Source organism: Metopolophium dirhodum, chromosome 7 (genome assembly GCF_019925205.1).
Source record: "Metopolophium dirhodum isolate CAU chromosome 7, ASM1992520v1, whole genome shotgun sequence".
Lineage (NCBI taxonomy): Eukaryota > Metazoa > Arthropoda > Insecta > Hemiptera > Aphididae > Metopolophium > Metopolophium dirhodum.
The window spans coordinates 31,357,230-31,376,775 of record NC_083566.1 but is presented as its reverse complement, the minus strand read 5'-3'; the positions used below and the strand labels follow the sequence as shown (position 1 = coordinate 31,376,775).

At 30.0% G+C, this 19,546-nt stretch overlaps 4 protein-coding genes across 4 annotated transcripts; 2 read left to right on the top strand and 2 right to left on the bottom strand.

Annotated features, from left to right (window-relative positions):
- The first annotated feature begins 1,884 nt into the window (after positions 1–1,884).
- Positions 1,885–3,053, top strand: LOC132948781 (small ribosomal subunit protein eS26). Its single transcript, XM_061019427.1, has 4 exons — positions 1,885–2,021; positions 2,234–2,411; positions 2,486–2,619; positions 2,927–3,053. The coding sequence occupies exons 1-4, from the start codon at positions 2,019–2,021 to the stop codon at positions 2,966–2,968; spliced, it is 357 nt and encodes a 118-aa protein (XP_060875410.1). The 5' UTR covers positions 1,885–2,018; the 3' UTR covers positions 2,969–3,053.
- A 3,323-nt stretch (positions 3,054–6,376) lies between these two features.
- Positions 6,377–7,538, bottom strand: LOC132948658 (PEST proteolytic signal-containing nuclear protein-like). The gene is made up of 3 exons (XM_061019231.1): positions 7,137–7,538; positions 6,951–7,069; positions 6,377–6,833 (listed from the first exon to the last, which is right to left on the bottom strand). Exons 1-3 carry the CDS (start codon positions 7,177–7,179, stop codon positions 6,582–6,584), a joined length of 414 nt encoding a protein of 137 aa, XP_060875214.1. The 5' UTR covers positions 7,180–7,538; the 3' UTR covers positions 6,377–6,581.
- A 5,994-nt stretch (positions 7,539–13,532) lies between these two features.
- Positions 13,533–16,492, bottom strand: LOC132948672 (glucose-induced degradation protein 8 homolog). The gene is made up of 4 exons (XM_061019254.1): positions 16,108–16,492; positions 15,839–16,035; positions 14,105–14,302; positions 13,533–14,043 (listed from the first exon to the last, which is right to left on the bottom strand). Exons 1-4 carry the CDS (start codon positions 16,226–16,228, stop codon positions 13,867–13,869), a joined length of 693 nt encoding a protein of 230 aa, XP_060875237.1. The 5' UTR covers positions 16,229–16,492; the 3' UTR covers positions 13,533–13,866.
- Positions 16,493–16,504: 12 nt separating this feature from the next.
- LOC132948666 (phosphatidylinositol 3-kinase catalytic subunit type 3) lies at positions 16,505–19,541 on the top strand. The gene has a single exon (XM_061019243.1). It carries the CDS (start codon positions 16,813–16,815, stop codon positions 19,438–19,440), a length of 2,628 nt encoding a protein of 875 aa, XP_060875226.1. The 5' UTR covers positions 16,505–16,812; the 3' UTR covers positions 19,441–19,541.
- The last annotated feature ends 5 nt before the right edge of the window (positions 19,542–19,546 follow it).

Genomic DNA, 19,546 nt, shown 5'->3' with positions numbered 1-19,546 from the left:
AATATTGGCCTGTGATAATATTATAATAATGAAATCTAATTAATATTTGATATTGTCTCAACTCCCAATATTTTTATGAGAAAAAAAGGTGGGTAAGTGGATGTCGATCTGCTGTACAGTAGGTTACAAGTGGATCACTGTAATGGATGTTAAATTTGAATTCAATGATATAATATCATTGTATGAGAAAAACGATTCTGAGCGAAAACTGTCAGTCAGCCTGTGATATTACCAAGTATATTTGATGATATTATTGTGAATAAAGTAATTTATATATAACCTATTTACGTGGAGCCTAAGAGCCTTGTGTTCAATTTACAATCTTTAGCTATAAAAGTTGAACATTTTATAAATTTTTAACTCAAAATAATTATTAAATTATAAATTTGATAAATGTTGTCAAAATTCGATCTTTAAATGCTTATAAAAAAAAAATTGTGCCTATGTATTTTTAATATTTTTCAACTGATATTGTATTAACATATCAGGAGCCTTGTATTAAATTTTTACACTTTTTGGCCCAACAGATAAAACTTTATTGATGTTTATTGAAAAAAAAACTAAAAAAATTGAAAACTGAAAATTTGAATTTAATGATATAATATCATTGCATACAAAAAACGATTTTGAGTGGTGCTGGTTTGTCAGTGTGGATATTTTATATTATATTTATATTGTTATTACTATTATTTTAAATATGGTAGGTAGCCGGTAAGTTGAATTAATATTATAAAATTACAACAAAATAACTAAATTTGTTATATTCTTGGTTATTTAGTACGTAATTTCCTCGAAACCTCATTTCGACTACCTACTTATTGTGTACACAGACATAAATAATAAAAATTTTAAAAAAAACACACATCATGAGCGATTAATTATATTTAAATGTACTACCTATTTCGCTCAGTCAAAAAAACTTGAAAATGTAATAAAAGATTCCTCATACATTTTCCAACTACCTATTAATTAAAAACGAAAAAATAGTTTACCGGAAATTCAAATTGGATAAATTGTTGGATATTCACGCTTAAATTAACGAATTCTAGCATCGAACGATTTTCTTATTTAGATGTACCTAATGGCTAGTTCAAAAACGAACAGCCATAGATATTGAAATTTTCCCCAAATGTTTATATTTTATCAGTTTTTATACATAATAAAATAGGCTTTTTTTGACGAATACCTTATATTACTCGGTGAGAGCTAGTTTCGTGTCGTTCTCTATTCTATCTTTAAACCTCTTACACACATTGGCTAACTTAGTCCCCCCAAATGTCGGTCAAGTCACCCCAGTTCAAAATCTAGTAATTAGTACTAATTTTTATATTCTGTGGTATTAAGCAATATTGCCTATGGGGAGGGGGACTTGAGTCTCCCCCAAAAAATTTAGTCAACTTGCGCCTATGCTTACACAGACTGCCTCTCCCTCTCTTTCCTTTAACATTAATTTTCAAAGCCAATTTCTTCAAATCCCGAGTCACCTCTCCTCATAACATGACCTTATTGACCTATCAACACAACCTATTCACCCTCATTTGGTGTACAATTGGTAGGTACCACACTAGAGCGCCAGAGCTAGTACCTATTTAATATAAATTCATAATTTAAAAAATTAATATTAAACATTATGTTCTCGGACGCTCCATGCATACTGTTTCTATAGTAAATTATTTATTTGTATTAATTTATTATTTTTATTTATTTGAATTCTTGCATCTTTATTATCATATTTTGTGGTTCAAAATTGTCTTCAGCGCCAAATACAGGCTAACCATGTACACGGAAAATTATTATGTTTAGACATAGATTTTCTATTAAAACGCAAGAATGAGTTTTTTCTTCCATGTAATATGTAATCCATCGCTACCAAATCAGCCAATTTTTACTTTTTGTGAGGTTATGTGTTATGTCGTCCATTCGATATTTCGATTTCTAGTCCTTTCAAGCTGACGAGTTTCGTTCGTTTTTCGTCTTTCATATATCTTTAAAGTTTCCGTCTTTAAATCGACATCGAAATGGTAAGTAGACTTAAATCAAATTATTACAATAACATGGTTGTTCAATTTTAACATGGACTTTTTATAAGTGGTCGGTTGTATCGCGAATAAAATATGAATAGTTTAATTGTCCATGTGTTCTGTTTAATATAATGTGCCACTGCATTGATTGTTTTATTATTGGTTCAACGAGATACAACTCATTTTAAATATTGTTACATTTTCAACTACAGACTCGCAAGCGCCGTAATGGAGGAAGATCAAAACACGGTCGTGGTCACGTCAAGCCAGTGCGTTGCACCAATTGCGCTCGCTGCGTGCCCAAAGACAAGGCTATCAAGAAATTTGTTATTCGTAATATTGTCGAAGCCGCTGCTGTCCGTGATATAACTGATGCTAGTGTATATACATGTATGTCTCATTAAGTTAATGTCCAAAAATCTGAAATATTTGAACTTTCACTAATAGTTATGTTTTTGTTGTAGCATACCAATTGCCGAAATTATATGCTAAATTGCACTACTGTGTTTCTTGCGCCATCCATTCCAAAGTGGTCAGGAACAGATCAAAAGCTGACCGTCGTATCAGGACACCACCAAGCCGTAACTTCCCACGTGGGGTAAGATTAACTTATAATTGCTCATATACTTACAAACTTAAACATTCCATTGTTTAATAACCTACATAATTTGATGTGCAGTTGAACATGGTTAACTCAAAATTGTCTATGCCTCAAATTTTTTTCCTAGTCTTTATAACTTTGAGTTGAGTTAACCACTTTCGACTGTATAACATTAGTAAAATCATATTTACCTATAATTTTAAAAAGTACATAAATATAATACAATTATTCAAGAATACTTAATTTGCATTACCTATTGTGTTTATGTTTATCTGGCACTTATGGTTTATTGTTTGTGTTTCAGGATAATAATCGCCAAGGAGGACAACCTCAAAGGAAAACGTAATTCCCATCATATTATGGGGATACAAAATTATATTATACCTTCATTTAAGATATAAAAATACATTTTGATTCTGACAAAAATTAAATATTGTATTTATGTCAACCTAACCTTCCGTCAAGTAGTTAGTAAATGGCTGTACAGTTAACAGTGGGTACCACAAATATTTTCATTTTTTTATATGTTAGCATTTGATTGGAAAGTTAACTTGTTTAATATTTATAAATCATTTGATTCTTCTTGCCTACTGAAATGTCTTGGCCATTTTTAGGCTTTTGTTTATATTTATAATATTAATGTGAGTTATAGGGCTGAGGACTTCTAGTTTTTCATATTTGTCTAAATAGGTCACAGGACAATTTGAGTGAAGTATAAAATATATATTTCATAACATAAGCCGGTTATATTTAAAAAAATATTTTGCATATTGCTTGCATTTAATTAATTTCATTATACTTCTCAAATCAATAGCATTAGGTTACACATTTTGAATATATTGATTTAATGATAACATAACAAACAACAATTCGTATAAAAATATTATTTTCCAAATGTGTACCTATATAACACCTGCAGCCATAGTGTTAATAATATCGGTTAGGCAATACACTATCTGGCTGATAACACCTGATTCGGGTAAAAATTGTGCTTAAATTGTGTGTTATAGTTGATTGTGAATAATTTTTCATATTAATATAATTTAGGTGCCATATTTTATGTATTACATTTGTTTAAAGCATACATTTATTGTTCTTGCACACTTGTATACATATTTTAAGGTTCTTAAGTACTAGAAGTTCTCAGCTATAATTATAACTATTATATTATGCTCAAAACTTTTAACTTAAATATCAGCAACAACCTATGATATCCTAATTAGTGTTTTTACATTTAAGTTCTATAGTGGAACTGTTAAATTAAAATTAATTCTGTATACACAAATTCTATGTTCTAGTATGTAGTTTTGCATTTTAGGAGGGGGGCAAATGCCCCAGGCGCCAGATTTTAGGGGCAGGAAAATGTTTATCGTGAACCATTACCTATGAGAACCTTAAAATATTTTTTTAACCTAACTAAAATGACAGCAAGAGACAAGGATGTCTACTGAGCTTTTAAAAAATGAATACCATACAGATTTGGGTACTTAGATTTCCATTTTGACTGTTATTTAAAAACCATTTCCAATTCTCCTCCAAGTATACAAGACATGTTGGTATTTATAAGAAAAAAATGATTTAAACAATATCTTTTAACCTTAAGAGATTAACTTGGGAGTTACACCAGCATGCGATATCTATGTCTTACAAACGCATAACATAGCATATTGTAGGTATACATCCGGCAGATCAATTTTAGCTCTGTTGTTTAAAAATTAGAGTGAATTGACTTATAAAATTTAGAAGTAAGCCTATTATCTAGTGAAGTAGCGAACCTCATACGGTTTTTTAGAATCTGAGCGGAGCAATGAATGTATTGATTTTACAATGATGTGTGTCTGTCGTCATGGTTTGGGGCAGTAAAATGTTGCCCCAGGGCACTTAATGTCTAAATGTGCCACTATTTGTATGTATTATGTAAGACAAATAGCACATGTGTGAAATGTCCACTTAATTTAATTTGTTAGGTATATTTTACAAAAATAATTGACAAGTTATATGATTAATCCTAAGAAATATGTTCATTTGACATATAGTTACAGTAAAAGCCGCTAAAAAAAAAAGAAAAACGGGTAATTGATACAATCACATTATTGTAACAAAATGTCTTGGGACAGATGGCTGGTCCTAAGTACATGGTAACCAATCAGTTAATCGACACATTTCACCTTCGTCCAAAAGTGTTGCCCATAAGCAGCTTCTATTGAATATAAATATATGTGTAGATAATACAGTAGTCAGTATTATATTTTGTAACTCATTTAAAATTTAAATTCAAAGATTAATCGTTATGGTGAAAAAAAATAAATTGAATTAATACATTGACCCCTTTGCCCTCCCCACCACTGGTTCTGCTACTGATACAAAGCTATTTTTTAAACTAATATTGAAAAAATTGTAAATTCATTGAACCGTCTGTCTAAATTTTTCAAAAAATGTTTACCAATATTTTTTTTGTGTACCAAGTCCTATATCATACGCTCTAGTGCTCCACTGTTATTGGTTCTTTGTTTAGTATACTGAAATCTTATTGATATTTTTTTTTTATAAAAGTATAGACATGTTCATAAGATTAAATTTGCTTCCCCTTTTAACCATATTATTAAAAGATACTGGTATCAAAATAAATACTTGTATAGTATAGATACTGAAATAATAAATCTTGAGGATAATTACGCCATTACTTAATAATCAATACATATATTCCTACATAAATTGCCACATCAATAATTAAGAAATTTCTAGTTAACGTCTTTACTCTTATAATCTAGTTGCAACCCTCACAATTTTTTTATTATCATAATAACTGTAATTTAAATTGCTTCAAGAATGAATTACAATTTTATAGATTGGTGTATACTTAGTTTAAGGTACTTTTCTAATTGAAAAAGCATTATAAACAGTAATCTAATCTCAAAGGGTCAAACATGGCTATTTATTAACTATGTCTTGAGACATAAGTTAAGTATATTAACTCTAGGTTTAACAATACAACTGGCAATATGTTTTGACGTCCACAATTTTACATAATTACAATGTATAAAAAGATCATGATGTAATACAATTTGGATGGTCAGATTATTTTTATAAGCAAGGTGATCAACACAAATAAGTATTTTCAGAGAAATATTATATCAATTAGCCGACTGACTATATTATACCATGTATTATATATTGTTGACTACATAACATTTTCTAAAAAAACTAATTGCTTTAAGGTTACTGCGGGCAGGCGCGGGCTGGTACACAATTTAAAGGGCAAATTTAAAACATGTAGATTATTTACAAAGTATTAATATAACTTTTCTATTAAAAAAAATATTAAATATACGTTAAAATCATTAACCAAGTTAAAACAAACTTTCAATCAAAATTGAACAATATTATAGATCACTAATAATCGTACGTTGGTAACGATCTGCTGTTCATTAGGTGGTAAGTCTTTAAATATATATTAAATATATTTTAGGGCAAGGGATGTAGCTCCCACCCAGTCCACACCTGACTGCAGGGTATCATTTGAATACATTGTACCCAATAGTTGTTAGAAGGATAAATTTGTTTTTAGTGATATTTAGTAAGTATCTAGTTATTTTAATATTTTCCATTAGTTTTAAATGTTTAATAGTAAAATCAATTTGATAGAAAAACACATTACAATATTCAGAGAATAACATTTTTTTCACATAACTAGGATATTTTTACTTGGTGAATATATTATGAATGTTATTTAAATACTTATAAAAATAATATATAATGTTATATGTATTGCTTGTATATTTTATACACTTTACAGTAACATAAATAAAAAAGGTCAATTGATTGGACTAAGGGATAAATATCCTTTCAATAATTCTTTATAAATACACAGTCATGGTTATCTTAATTAATATTTAAAACTAATTCTGTGCAAAAAACTTAAATACAATATTCACAATAATTGTGAAAAAAAATAACGATTATTTTTTATCATCAATTAGTGCGTTTGTTGCCTCTTTAAGTGTCTTCTCCATAAGTTTGCCAGTATTGCAGAAACCGTGTTTAGTCTTGCCAAATGAATTGGGTCCGGCTGATGTTGGAGTATCCCTACCAATATTTCTCATACGCATTCTAGCTTCTTTAGGCATTTCTTCAGGTTCGTCATCACTTACATCGCCAAATACTGCAGCAACAGACTTTGATGCTGGTTTGGGTAGAATAGGTGGTTCTTTCTACAAGCAGACATCATATTACTACCAAAATATATATTGAAATAAACAATTCTAAGATTTTGAACATTTGCTTAATTTTGGGTACTTAGAATGTTTCATATTTTAAAATATACTTACAGTGGCTGGGCTATTAAGAGTTATCTTAATGCCGGTTTTTGCTGGAAGAGTTTTTTTCATCATTCCAAATGATAATTTTTGTTTCTTGTCCGGCTGTTGTTTTTCTTTGTCAACCCCGTCTATGAAATAAAAACAAAAAATAAATTTTCTATTTTGTGACCTGGAGTTCTATTCAAACAAATATACCTTTGGCGGAAATCTCGATTTCAGTAGATAGTCGTTTTGACATGGTTAAATACCAATCAGTTTCACAGACACATATGAATACAAATTGTGTAAAAACACAATAAAAATAAAACAAAATATTCTTTAACACGATCTTACATATGAAGGTCTCAAATATTAATTATGTACGTTACTTAACGTACTTTACCTTACTACTTTACCAGTGTTCAAATTTGAAATTTGAAATGTTATACTACTGTCTGCCTATTGTAATAATAATTGGTAATTGCCAATTGGTGCTTCGTGTTCCAACTTCCAAATCCAAACATTGTTATCATTGAGTAGCAACTCACAACGTTATCATTGGACGTTGAATAAATTTAGAAGACCAAGTTGTGATATTTGCAGTGATCGTATACCGAATAACCAGTGTATGGTTAATGGTTAATAGTCCAACAATTTTCTTTGTCAAGCTTATAATGTCATGGTCTGTGCTTAGATCCCATACAGTATACAGCATGACAAATTAAATAGGTATGTCAGCAACTCGTGATACGCATGTCTGTGACGTAAGCATGTCTCCAACAGCGGTGGAGTCTTCGGCGGCGGCGGCGGTAGACCAATGAGAACCGGAGAAATGACTACGTCACAGTACACGGCTGGGTGCGCGATTTGTTTCTAAACCGGTAATATTGCTGACATACCTATTTAATTTGTCATGGTATACACTATACAGTCAGTGTGTTTCCTCTAAAAGGTAACACGACATATTTCAAATCCAGTGACCTCGGATTGTTATGGGGTTTTCGGGAGGAGTTAAGTAATACATAAATACACATTTTTTGATGATTTCAAAATAGTTATAGCTTTCAGTGTGCGCATGCTCAATACAACTTGCTAGTTTTTAAACGGCGACGGGTATTTTAAATATCAAATTCGGATAGACCGAATTTTTTTAAGTCATTTTGACCTCTTGACCATGGCTCTAAAACCAAAATTGACTGAATGACAACGATCAAATGTTTTAATTTAAATTATTGAATTTTTCAACAATTATCCTATATTTTACAAATTCAACGTATTTTTTTTCACTCATTATGTATTCCTAAACTCCTCCCGAAAACCCCATAACACAATCCGAGGTCACTGGATTGAAATATGTCGTGTTACCTTTAAAAGGAAACACGCTACGTATATATCATATTTTGTATATGACCCTTGCAAAGGGTCTATGGTGTGGAAATGGACTTATAAACGATAGTACTATGCTACAATATTCGCGCCAACGAAAGAACGGATGTTTAATCTTTTTCCTACGACCATGACTAATTAATGAACTGTTTAATGTTTATATTTTATTTAAGTCATGGTCATTACAATATTATATTTAATTATATCGTGAAAGACGTGAATCGCCGACAAACGACAGTCGAGTAGTCGACAGCCACTACCACGGTCTTCTCACATAGATAATATCATAGACCTTTAACTACTAATAGTTTATTGGTCTATGTTCCATAGACATATAAATTATATATAATATAAATATAACATTTATATGTCTATATGCTATGTTCCTATGGATAATATTATACGTAATATCTTCTCATGACAAGATCACGAATTAAGATATAGGTACATTGGGGGAAATCGGAAGGGGGGGCTTAGCCCCCGAAAAGTCCACCAAGCCCCCTCCTTTTTTAGTTTTGTAGGATCGAAGCCCCCTACCCTGGCTCACATTGATGTTAATCATGTTAGCCACCATGACATTTTAATGGATTTCCGCCCATGTATATATAGGTACCTTATTATCTTAATATATAAGTATATCTAAATTGACTAAATTCGTGGACAAGATACGTCATAAGTATTATGTATTCATGCGAGTATATTATTGTATGTACATTTTTGTCATGGGTCTTCCGTTTCTTCCACCAAGATATATTCTAAGTTCTGTTCTTCTAGACTATAAATTATAAATTATAAAAATAAAATATAGGAAGTTAAATAATTATATTACAGGTCAATTATAAACTACTCGTCGCAATACTCATATACAGTGCTCGAGACTTCTAGCATTTGCGTATTTGTTTGTAGCACAATCAAAGATAGCAGAGTAAGCTACAAATCCGTTTCATACTAAAAGGAACGCAGCTTTAAAAGTTTTTAGTGCATATTTTTGCATATTTTAGAGTTTTTTCATTTTTTCTGCTATTTTTATAAGTATCATGCTATTTTTTGCATATAATTTATTAATCTGAAAAAATGAAGTAGTTTTGTGGTTTGTACTCAGTGAGCGGCAAGTGTTACTTTAAATTCCCATTTTACAAAAGTAAAATGTAAAAACGTTTACATTAAGTTCAGTGTAGACGCTTATTCGTCCTTACACCGTAAATAAGTATTAATATAATATAATCTAATCAGTTGATAAGGTTATAGCCAGCGTTAAAAAAACTTTTAGAAAAGCACCAAGTCGCGTTCAAATTTTCAAATCCAAAGCCCCTGAAATAAGTCTACCTCCAGAGCCTGTAATTATCCGTTGGGGTACCTGGATCAATGCAGCAAATTATTATTTATTACTGCGATAATTTAAGCACAATTCGTACTATTTTTTAATTACTTGACAATGACGATGCAGTCAGCATCAAAGATGCGGAAAAATATATAAATAGAAACGGAATAGACGTAGATCTTATTTTCATCAAATCAAATTTTTTGTCTCTTACTACATCTTTAAAAAAATTACAAACACAGGGGTTGTTATTATCTGACTATATTGAAGACGATGTAGAAAAATCATTTGAAACTCTACGAGGTCCAATTGGATTGAAAATACAGTCCAAATTAAAACAAGTGATCGTTCAAATTTGAAAATATTCACAAACACGTAATAATACAGTGCAATCTTCAAGGTATAAACTAAAATTTATAATTTATAAATAACTATAATATCTATTTACTTACTGATTCATTGAATTTTACCAAAAATGTTTACAGAATGAAGAAATCATACATATACAATGGACGACAAAAAGAAAAATACTCGGGAATATTTAGGATTAGAATTATTCAAAATAAATTTTTTTATTGAGCATATTACAGTGCATATTTTATCATTTTTTTAGGCATATTATAGCGCATATTTCATGGTTTTTTAGTGCTAGAAGTCTCGAGATAATATAAGTCTTCATTAGAATAAGATAATGTAGATCTATGAAATTAAGTACCTTATACCTACCTATTATTTATTAACATATATAATATATACGGCTATATACCTACATAATATAATGTTATCTTAATGAATTAAGTTAAGTTAAAACACACGACCATACATCAACTGTATATCAGTCAATACCTACAATATCCAGTTCCTCGGAAAAAAAAACGCCCTACTAGATATTTTTCCACTGCAAGGAAAATCTTTGAATCATATAAATATGATTTCGTTAATAAGTAACCATGTCACCATGACAACGGAAACAGTAATTTTCAGTATTTTTCAAAATCGGCCAGAAAAAAAATATATCTGCACTCAGCCCAAAACAAATTTATGTTAATCAAGTTCTGAACAGCAGTATTTTCTAGACATTTCTCCTGGGCCGTCCTTTGAGGACTAGATCATGGTTTTTAGGTAATACCTATTTAATCGGAAAATATGACACATGGTCAAAGTTCTCGGCATCGTCAGTATTTGAATTATTTTCAACAAATATATGTTATATCTATTAACAGTTTTTGTTTATTTAAAACGACGACAACATTTCGAATACACCAAATTCTGAAAATAGACGAGTTAAGCTACAATCACACTAGTGTACTGAGGAATCGCCACTGACCCGAGATGCGCAACACTGTACAACCCGTCTTCTATTGACTTACTCTCGTCTCTCAGTACCTAGTCTGTAGGTATTATAAAATATTACAGATAGATAGATACTATTTAAATGATATAAAATAAATCTATAATATATTTAAATCGAGATTTTTAAAAATACCTACCTACCTACAAGCCCGGATTAATGGATCACACTTAGTGGGCCCCCTTTCAACTTTAACTTCAAAATAATTGTATCGTTACATATTAACGACTTCACATTATTGTATACATTTTTTACTATACAAAAATTATACAGATGCATCTAATGTAATTGTACGCGGCTGTTTTTTAACAATTTATTATGGATCGATGATATGGAATTTCGTTAAAACAAAAAAAGACGTGTTTCTCTATTTTTAACGGGCAATTTTTTTATGATATTTTTAAAATTTTTAAGCACGCAGTTGTACCAATAATAAAATTGCCTTTATTTTTTCAAATGGTAACCACCATATTTTTTATGGTTTCTGGTATAGCTTTTTTTCTGAACATTTTGACAGTAAAATTAGGTATCAATTTTGGTTCACTAGGTTATTAACTATGGTCCTCTAAATTTTAGTATAATATGAATTTATATTTTAACTGAAATACATAATTTACAAGAGCTAAATATTTATTTCTTGTAACCACATTTTTATGTACTTAAATAATTAAATCGATAATCTAAAATGCTCAAAAAAAAAAAAACAAAATTGTTGGCAAACATAGTTCATTAATTATAGTAATTTTTCGTGATATAAAATTTTGAACATATTATTTTATAATTATTTATAATAATTTACCTACTTACACAATTTTTTTTTTCAAACTGTATTGGACGCGTTAAAAAAATATATTTTGGGGATAAATATGGGCCCCGGGACCATGCCCCTCTTAATCCTACCTATAGTTGAAAGTTCAAAAAATCAGAATTGAAAGAAATGCATTATTATAATCGATATTAAATAAAAGGTGGTGAGCATGCTGGGCGAATCACCTTGTATACCTAAACGGCGCTGTTTGGTTAAGATATTATTTTTTTAACACGAGTCACCCGGTTTCACATCCGAATAATGGATACCTCTTTAATGTCAATGAGTTTTTCTTTTTTTTTCATCATGTTATTCTTCATTTAAATATTTAATTTCGTCCAAAGTTAAACAAAAATATCTACAAAAAAAAAAAACTGTGTTCATATATTATTTTTTGATTTTTAGCGATAATATGAACTATTTATGAGTTATGAGAAGTCCTTAGCTATAAAAACTTGACATTTCATAATATATTTGTAATTAAAAATGCTTAAAAAAAAATTGTGCCTCTGTATTTTTGATGTTTTTTTAAACTTTTATTGTAACAACTTATGAGGCACTTGTTGAAGTTTCAATCATTTTGACCCAACAAAAACTTTTATTGGCATTTATAGAAAAAAAACCTCAATTTCAAATGTCTATAAATAGCTCAAAAATGAGTCAAAATATTTAAAACATCAAATATAAAACATACCATTAAATATACCTTGTCTGTAATATAGACTGACTGACCATCTCCGCTCAGAATTGTTTTAATCATGCAATGATTTATCATTGAAATCAAATTCAACACAATATATATTACAGTGACTTCCTCTATGACAAGATACAGTTGACACCTACTGTATAGCAGAGCAGTTACACGCTTCCCTCGTTTTTTGTTGCCATAATGTATAATAAATTAAAACAGAATACATTTTCAAATATTTCCTCAAGTATTATTATACATGTATATATTAATATATAATACTGATTGGCCTGAGTCAGTGGCATGGCGAACGGTAATTTTAGAGGAAATTGCCTCTGAGATTTTTCTTAAATAGAGGGGTGGGTGGTAGCCGGTGGGTCTCTTATAGTTAATGTAATATGATATACTCAATAGGTAGTCAATAACGATCTGAAATATAATTAGTTATATTATATTAATACACTATTATGCATTAATACTTGGGATATTTGTAACTTGCCTTTGGAAAATTTTTAGTTCGCCACACCACTGGTCTGGGTCATTCCTTCAATAAAAAAAGGACTATTATTATAGTAGAAAAGTAATGCTTAAAATAAATTAAGTAAAAAAATTAAATAAAAAAGATTTTTAAATAAAATATAATTAAAAAAAAACGCCCAAAGAAGTTTGTTTTCAATTATCACATATTTTTATGTCATAATACTTTTTATTATAACTTATATTGTTTTGGAGGTAATGTCCTATTATTCTCAAAAAAAAAAGAAAAATTCTTACATTCCATTTACATTATTTCCAACGGCCGACAGGAATATTTAATTTGTGTCAACAATTTTGGTATACGGATTCCCCTATGGATGGATTCCCCACAAGTCAAGTATCACCATAACTAATGTAAAACTTTATATTATCATGTACTTTAATCAGTTTAATCGAGTAATAAACCAATCCAAATTATCTATTTCAGTACACAGACACAGCACTTATTTATTTGTCAGAAGCCACTGTTACTACCAATATTATAGATTGTATGTAAATGTTAGATTATGGAACACATTAGATACTAATGAATGAAACTATACAATATATTTTTTGGTAAAATGTTACATAATTTACAAATATTAGAAAAAAAAATCTGAGTATTCTAATAACTTACTTAATAAATACATTTAAAAACTTTGTAACCTAACAAAATCCATTAAATAAATTGAAATGTATAGTTTTTCTTATTTTTTTTTATAATAATGCTTCATACCTAAAGATGTATATAATATTATTAGGAAAGTAGTTATGAATAATTAATATTAAAAAAAAAACAATATTCAAAATTTAATCCTTATGTTCAAACAGCCAAAAAGAGTCACAACACACGTTGTCGTACTCATTAACTGTGCGTCATTTAGGAGGTTCCAATGTAGCTGAACCAAAATCAGTCATGTGAGGGAACTTAACTTTTTTCCTATCCAACTCATCTTGGGCCCACATTATTAACTTCATAAGATTGTAAAGTTTAGGTGTAATAGTTGGTTGATTGTGAAATCTCAAAATAGCTGCATTCAGCTCGCTAGATACCTGTAAAATATAATAAGAATGTATTAGAATTAATATATAATTGTATAACATAATATTTTACTTTTTGTCTATGTGTAGTCTGAAGAAGGTCAGCAAATGGGCTCTTTTGAGGCTCTTCGAATGCTAATAATGCAAGTGTTCTTTCTAGTTCTGTAAGTATAGTAGGATTTCCCTCTCCTACTTCTGATAGCTTAGCTTGGGCGAATACAAGAGCTTCTTCTATGTTACCTTCTTTGATAAGTTCAATTAGGTGCAGTTGCTTCAAAAATAAATATAATAATATTAATAATATGAATATTATGTAATTTAAACACAGGATATCAAATAATAAATAAAAATAACTATTTTTTTTTTTCATTTAAGACATAATTATTAGTTATATAATAATTTATCTATACATCAAATGAGCAATGGGTAATATAGAATATTAAACTTTAATACATGCCATTTTAATCAGTGGTCGGGAAGATACAGGTCTTTGGTAGCGCGCTAATGCTACAGCTACTACCTCCCAAAATGAAGCTTACCATGGCTACTTTTTTAAAAAAATATAGTGCCTTACTTCTAATGCTTATTGTTCAAATGTAGCACGCTACTTTTTCGTAACTTTTTAAAAATAAAATTCACTAATTCACTTATCATTATAATATAAATAAATATTATAGTTTTCATAATATTTTAACTATTACTAAATATTTAAAAGGTAGCGTCAAAATAATGATAATTTTCATCATGCTACGTTAATCATTATAAATAAAATAGCGTATCTATAATTAGCGCGCTACTCCCAACCACTGATTTTAATAATAATTCATTTGAAAGTAGTTGGTATTATGTTTCTAAAATTCTACTAATATTTGAAAACATTTTTAACATCAAAGGTTCATTTTTTAAATTTTTTTTTTATTACGTCATTAATTTTACCCTTAGGCAACATTGCTTATTTAAAACCATAGTTTTTGCAAAAGTGGTGTTAGCGAGCTGTCATTTGAGACATCCTCCTTTATCCGTGCCCTTAAATATATTTACTTCCAGTGATATTCTAAGTTTGCCTAAATAAAATTATTAATTTATTAATTAGCAACGATTTTAGGTATAACATAAGTACCTATAAAAATTAACAAAACCTTCAGTATTCTGTGAACATATTATTTAAGACATAGCCATGTATTAAAATTGCAATTTGTATGAAGGTTGTTCCAAAAGTCTAAAATGCGGCTCAAATGGCTCCCATCCATTGTTTACTTATTTCCAAACGGCTCCCGTAGAAATCAGTTTTACGAATAAGTAAATTCCCAAAAGGCTCCTATCAAAAAATATATTACAAACAGGTAAATTCCCAAATGGCTGACAGTAATACCGATACACCAATTAGAGGTCAATATACCAATATACCGTTTTACAATTTAAATTTGAATTGAAAAATATATATATATAAATTATAAATACATCTGAATAAAAAAAGGGCTCATTTGAAACATCATTGACAAACTTTCATCAAATGAATTTAATTTTTCTACTAATTATAATGCATTTTATAACAAAAAAAATAATTTAATTACACGTTACATTTTGATCAGTTTTTTTTTTTTTTTTTGTTGATAAGTTATATTAAAACTAAATAAAAAATAGGTCATTGTTAGGCTCAACAGTTTAAAATAAATAATAAACTGGTAATTATTATTCTAATTAGAAAGAATGCAAATCATTACCTATTCATTAAAAATATATGTGCAATCTAGATGAATTAAAAGCCTATGATAGGTATTTGAACAAGATATGAAAAAAAATTAACCTGTAAATGAAAGTATAAATCACGATCGTCATCTAGTAGACCTGGATATAATTGATTGATAAGTGTAATAGCTTCTTGCATTTTTCCTGACTGTACAGACTCGATCACTTTAATCCGGTTTCCCAACGTATTTAATTTAAGGGGAGAACTGATACCAGCTTCTTGTTCAAATTTTTCTGCTGCTTCTTTGAATCCTTCTACAATATTTAACATAATTCACACACATTGTTAAGATGTTCAAGTGGACAAACAGTATTGTTTATACATACCAGACACCAGATAGTTCATTATAAGTTTGTTCATGTCTTTACGGTTGACTTTCATATTTTCGATTCGACTCAGCCAATCTGGCTTGGTAGCGTTCGGCTGTGTTGATGGAGAATAGCTCATGATGGCTATAGCAATTTGTTAATGCACAATTTGCGTTCAAGTTAAAAGCCCAGCAAAACAATAAAATAATGAAAATTGTAATATTTACAGACAAGCGTAACAAAAAGATTTTTGTGTCACGGGAACGGACTTGTAAAAAAACTAAAAAATAATAATAATTTGATGTCAAAACTCATAAGCTTTGTTATCAATAGTATGGTCAATAATCTAAGACCGTGGTTAATATCTATGATGATAACTGATAACAATTTTAACTTTTAATCACAGAACTTTGCAATTTTTACATTGATTAAATATTTAAATTAAGTATTATGTACTTAAATTGTAACTTGTATGGACTTATAACGTTATATAGTACCATGGAAAAGGGATAATAGTAACTCTGGTGTAAATTGTGAAGGTAAAAATCTAATGTTAGGTTGGAATACCGAAGATTAAAATCATGTTAATTTTATATTTTAACAAAGAGTGTGTATGTTCAAATTTGTCATATTATGTTGTAAACAATATTATTTCAAATTAATGTAAGTGATTGCTTAATTAAAACTATTAGGTATTTCGTATTGGATATCAAAACATTGAAGATGACTAATAATCTGAATAGCACTTTTAACTATGTGTACAGTTGTTCATTAGAGACAAATGTTCAGATAAAAATTGGAACTCTTGAAGGTATCAAACACAACATTGACTATGAAAAAATACTTAGTGATCCAATGAAAAAATTTTCTGGCTTATATCAAAAGCATATTTCTGATCTGGTGGTATACTGCCAAGTATACAGCGACAGTAAACCACTTAGCTTACCAGTTTCGACTTCTTACAAACATTTTACTAACCGTTGGAGCTGGAATGAATGGGTTATATTACCAATACAGTTTAGTGATCTGCCAAGGAATGCATTATTAACACTGACAGTGTATGACTGTGCTGGACCAACTACTATGACAGCGGTTGGCGGTACATCTATATCATTGTTTGGCAAACACGGTGTTTTTCGACAAGGTATGATTGATCTCAGAGTATGGCCTGATAGAGAAACTGATGGTAATATTTCTTCTACACCGGGCAAGTGTTTATCAGACACTAATCGTATGCAATCGTTGGCTAAATTGGCCAAACAGCATAGAAACGGCAATATACCTGAAGTTGACTGGTTGGACAGATTGACATTTAGAGAGATTGAACTTATCAATGAAAAAGAAAAAAAGACCTCCAATTATCCTTATTTGATGATAGAATTTCCAGAAATTATATCAAACGGTACTGTCTATAGTGTTGTGCATTATGAACAAGACGGTGATGAAATATACCCGTTTAGAGTTAACCCAGATATAGTTACTGTACCGGATGCTGAAGTAATGCAGGAAAATTTAGTTGAAAGTAAACATCATAAACTTGCCAGAAGTTTAAGAAGTGGTATATCTGACAAGGATGCAAAACCAACCGCAACAATAAGGGATATGTTAAATACTATTGTTGGATACCCCCCTACAAAAATATTAACAACGGAAGAACAAGATCTGATATGGAAGTATCGATTTTACCTATGTAATCAAAAAAAAGCTCTAACAAAATTTCTAGAATGTGTTAACTGGAAATTGCACGGAGAGGCTATGCAGGCATTAGATATGATGTATCAATGGGCTCCAATGGATGTAGACGACTCATTGCGTTTATTAAGTCCTGCATTCAAACATTCATTAGTACGCAAATATGCTGTAGAACGATTACAACAAGCAACTGATGAAGATTTACTCCTGTATTTATTACAGTTGGTTCAAGCTCTTAAGTATGAGAACTTTGAACATATCAACAACAGCTTAAAGTTAATGGAAGATAAATATCCTGTAACCGATAGTCTGACAGAGTCAGTATCCGGATTAAGTTTAAAAGACAGCTGTGACAGTAATATCGCTTGTACAATTAATCATTTTGAAATGTGTAAGCCTGAAGATATGGACCTGGCACGTTTTTTGATTCATAGAGCAAGCAAAAACTTCAGTTTGGCTAATTATTTTTATTGGTATTTGATGATTGAATGTGAAGATCAAGACTCTACTATTAAACAAGATATACGTGTTCGTAACATGTATTTAAGTGTTATGAAAACATTTTTGATGACTTTGTATAATGGTAGTGCAGAATGTCAGCGAATACATGGAATGTTGACACGTCAACAAAATTTTATTGATCGTTTAGTTAGAATTATCAAAACTGTTGCCAGGGAAAGTGGCAACCGTAAAAAAAAAATCGATAAGCTGCAAGCATTATTAGGTGAAACAGATACAAAATTTAGTTTTATATCATTTGAACCTCTACATTTGCCACTTGACCCTAGTATACATATTACAGGGATAGTTCCTGAAAAAGCAGTTCTCTTTAAGTCTGCCCTAATGCCTTCAAGACTCACATTCATGGTACAAGACAACAAAGAGTATGTAGCTATTTTTAAACACGGCGATGATTTGCGACAAGATCAACTCATATTACAGATCATCACGCTCATGGATAAACTTTTAAGAAGTGAAAACTTAGATTTGAAACTTACTCCATACAGAGTGTTGGCAACAAGCACACGACATGGTTTTGTGCAGTTTGTAAATTCACTACCTGTTGCTGAAATATTAGCAACTGAAGGCTCAATCCAAAATTATTTCCGTAAGACCCATCCAAATGAGAATGCACCCTTTGGAATATCTTCTGATATCATGGAGAATTATATAAAAAGTTGTGCTGGATATTGTGTTATAACATATTTATTGGGAGTCGGTGATCGTCATTTTGATAATTTATTATTGACTTCAACGGGTAAACTGTTTCACATAGATTTTGGATACATATTGGGTAGAGACCCTAAACCATTGCCCCCGCCCATGAAACTAAGCAAAGAAATGGTGGAAGCAATGGGCGGTGTCAACAGTGAACATTATCATGAATTCAGAAAATTATGTTATACTGCGTTTTTGCACTTGAGGCGCCATGCTAATCTTATACTAAATCTTTTCTCATTGATGGTAGATGCCAGCGTCCCAGATATTGCACTCGAACCGGATAAGACTGTTAATAAAGTCCAAGACAAATTCAGACTGGATTTGGGTGATGAAGAAGCTGTTCATTATTTCCAAAATCTATTAGATGTGTCTGTTACTGCTGTGATGGCAGTACTTGTTGAACAGTTGCATAAATTTGCTCAATATTGGAGAAAATAAAATGTTATAATGTGCAAACAACTGTTAATTATTTATTATGCTGTTTCTATTTAACTATTTATACACTTATAAATTATAATATATATTTTTTAATTATACTATATCT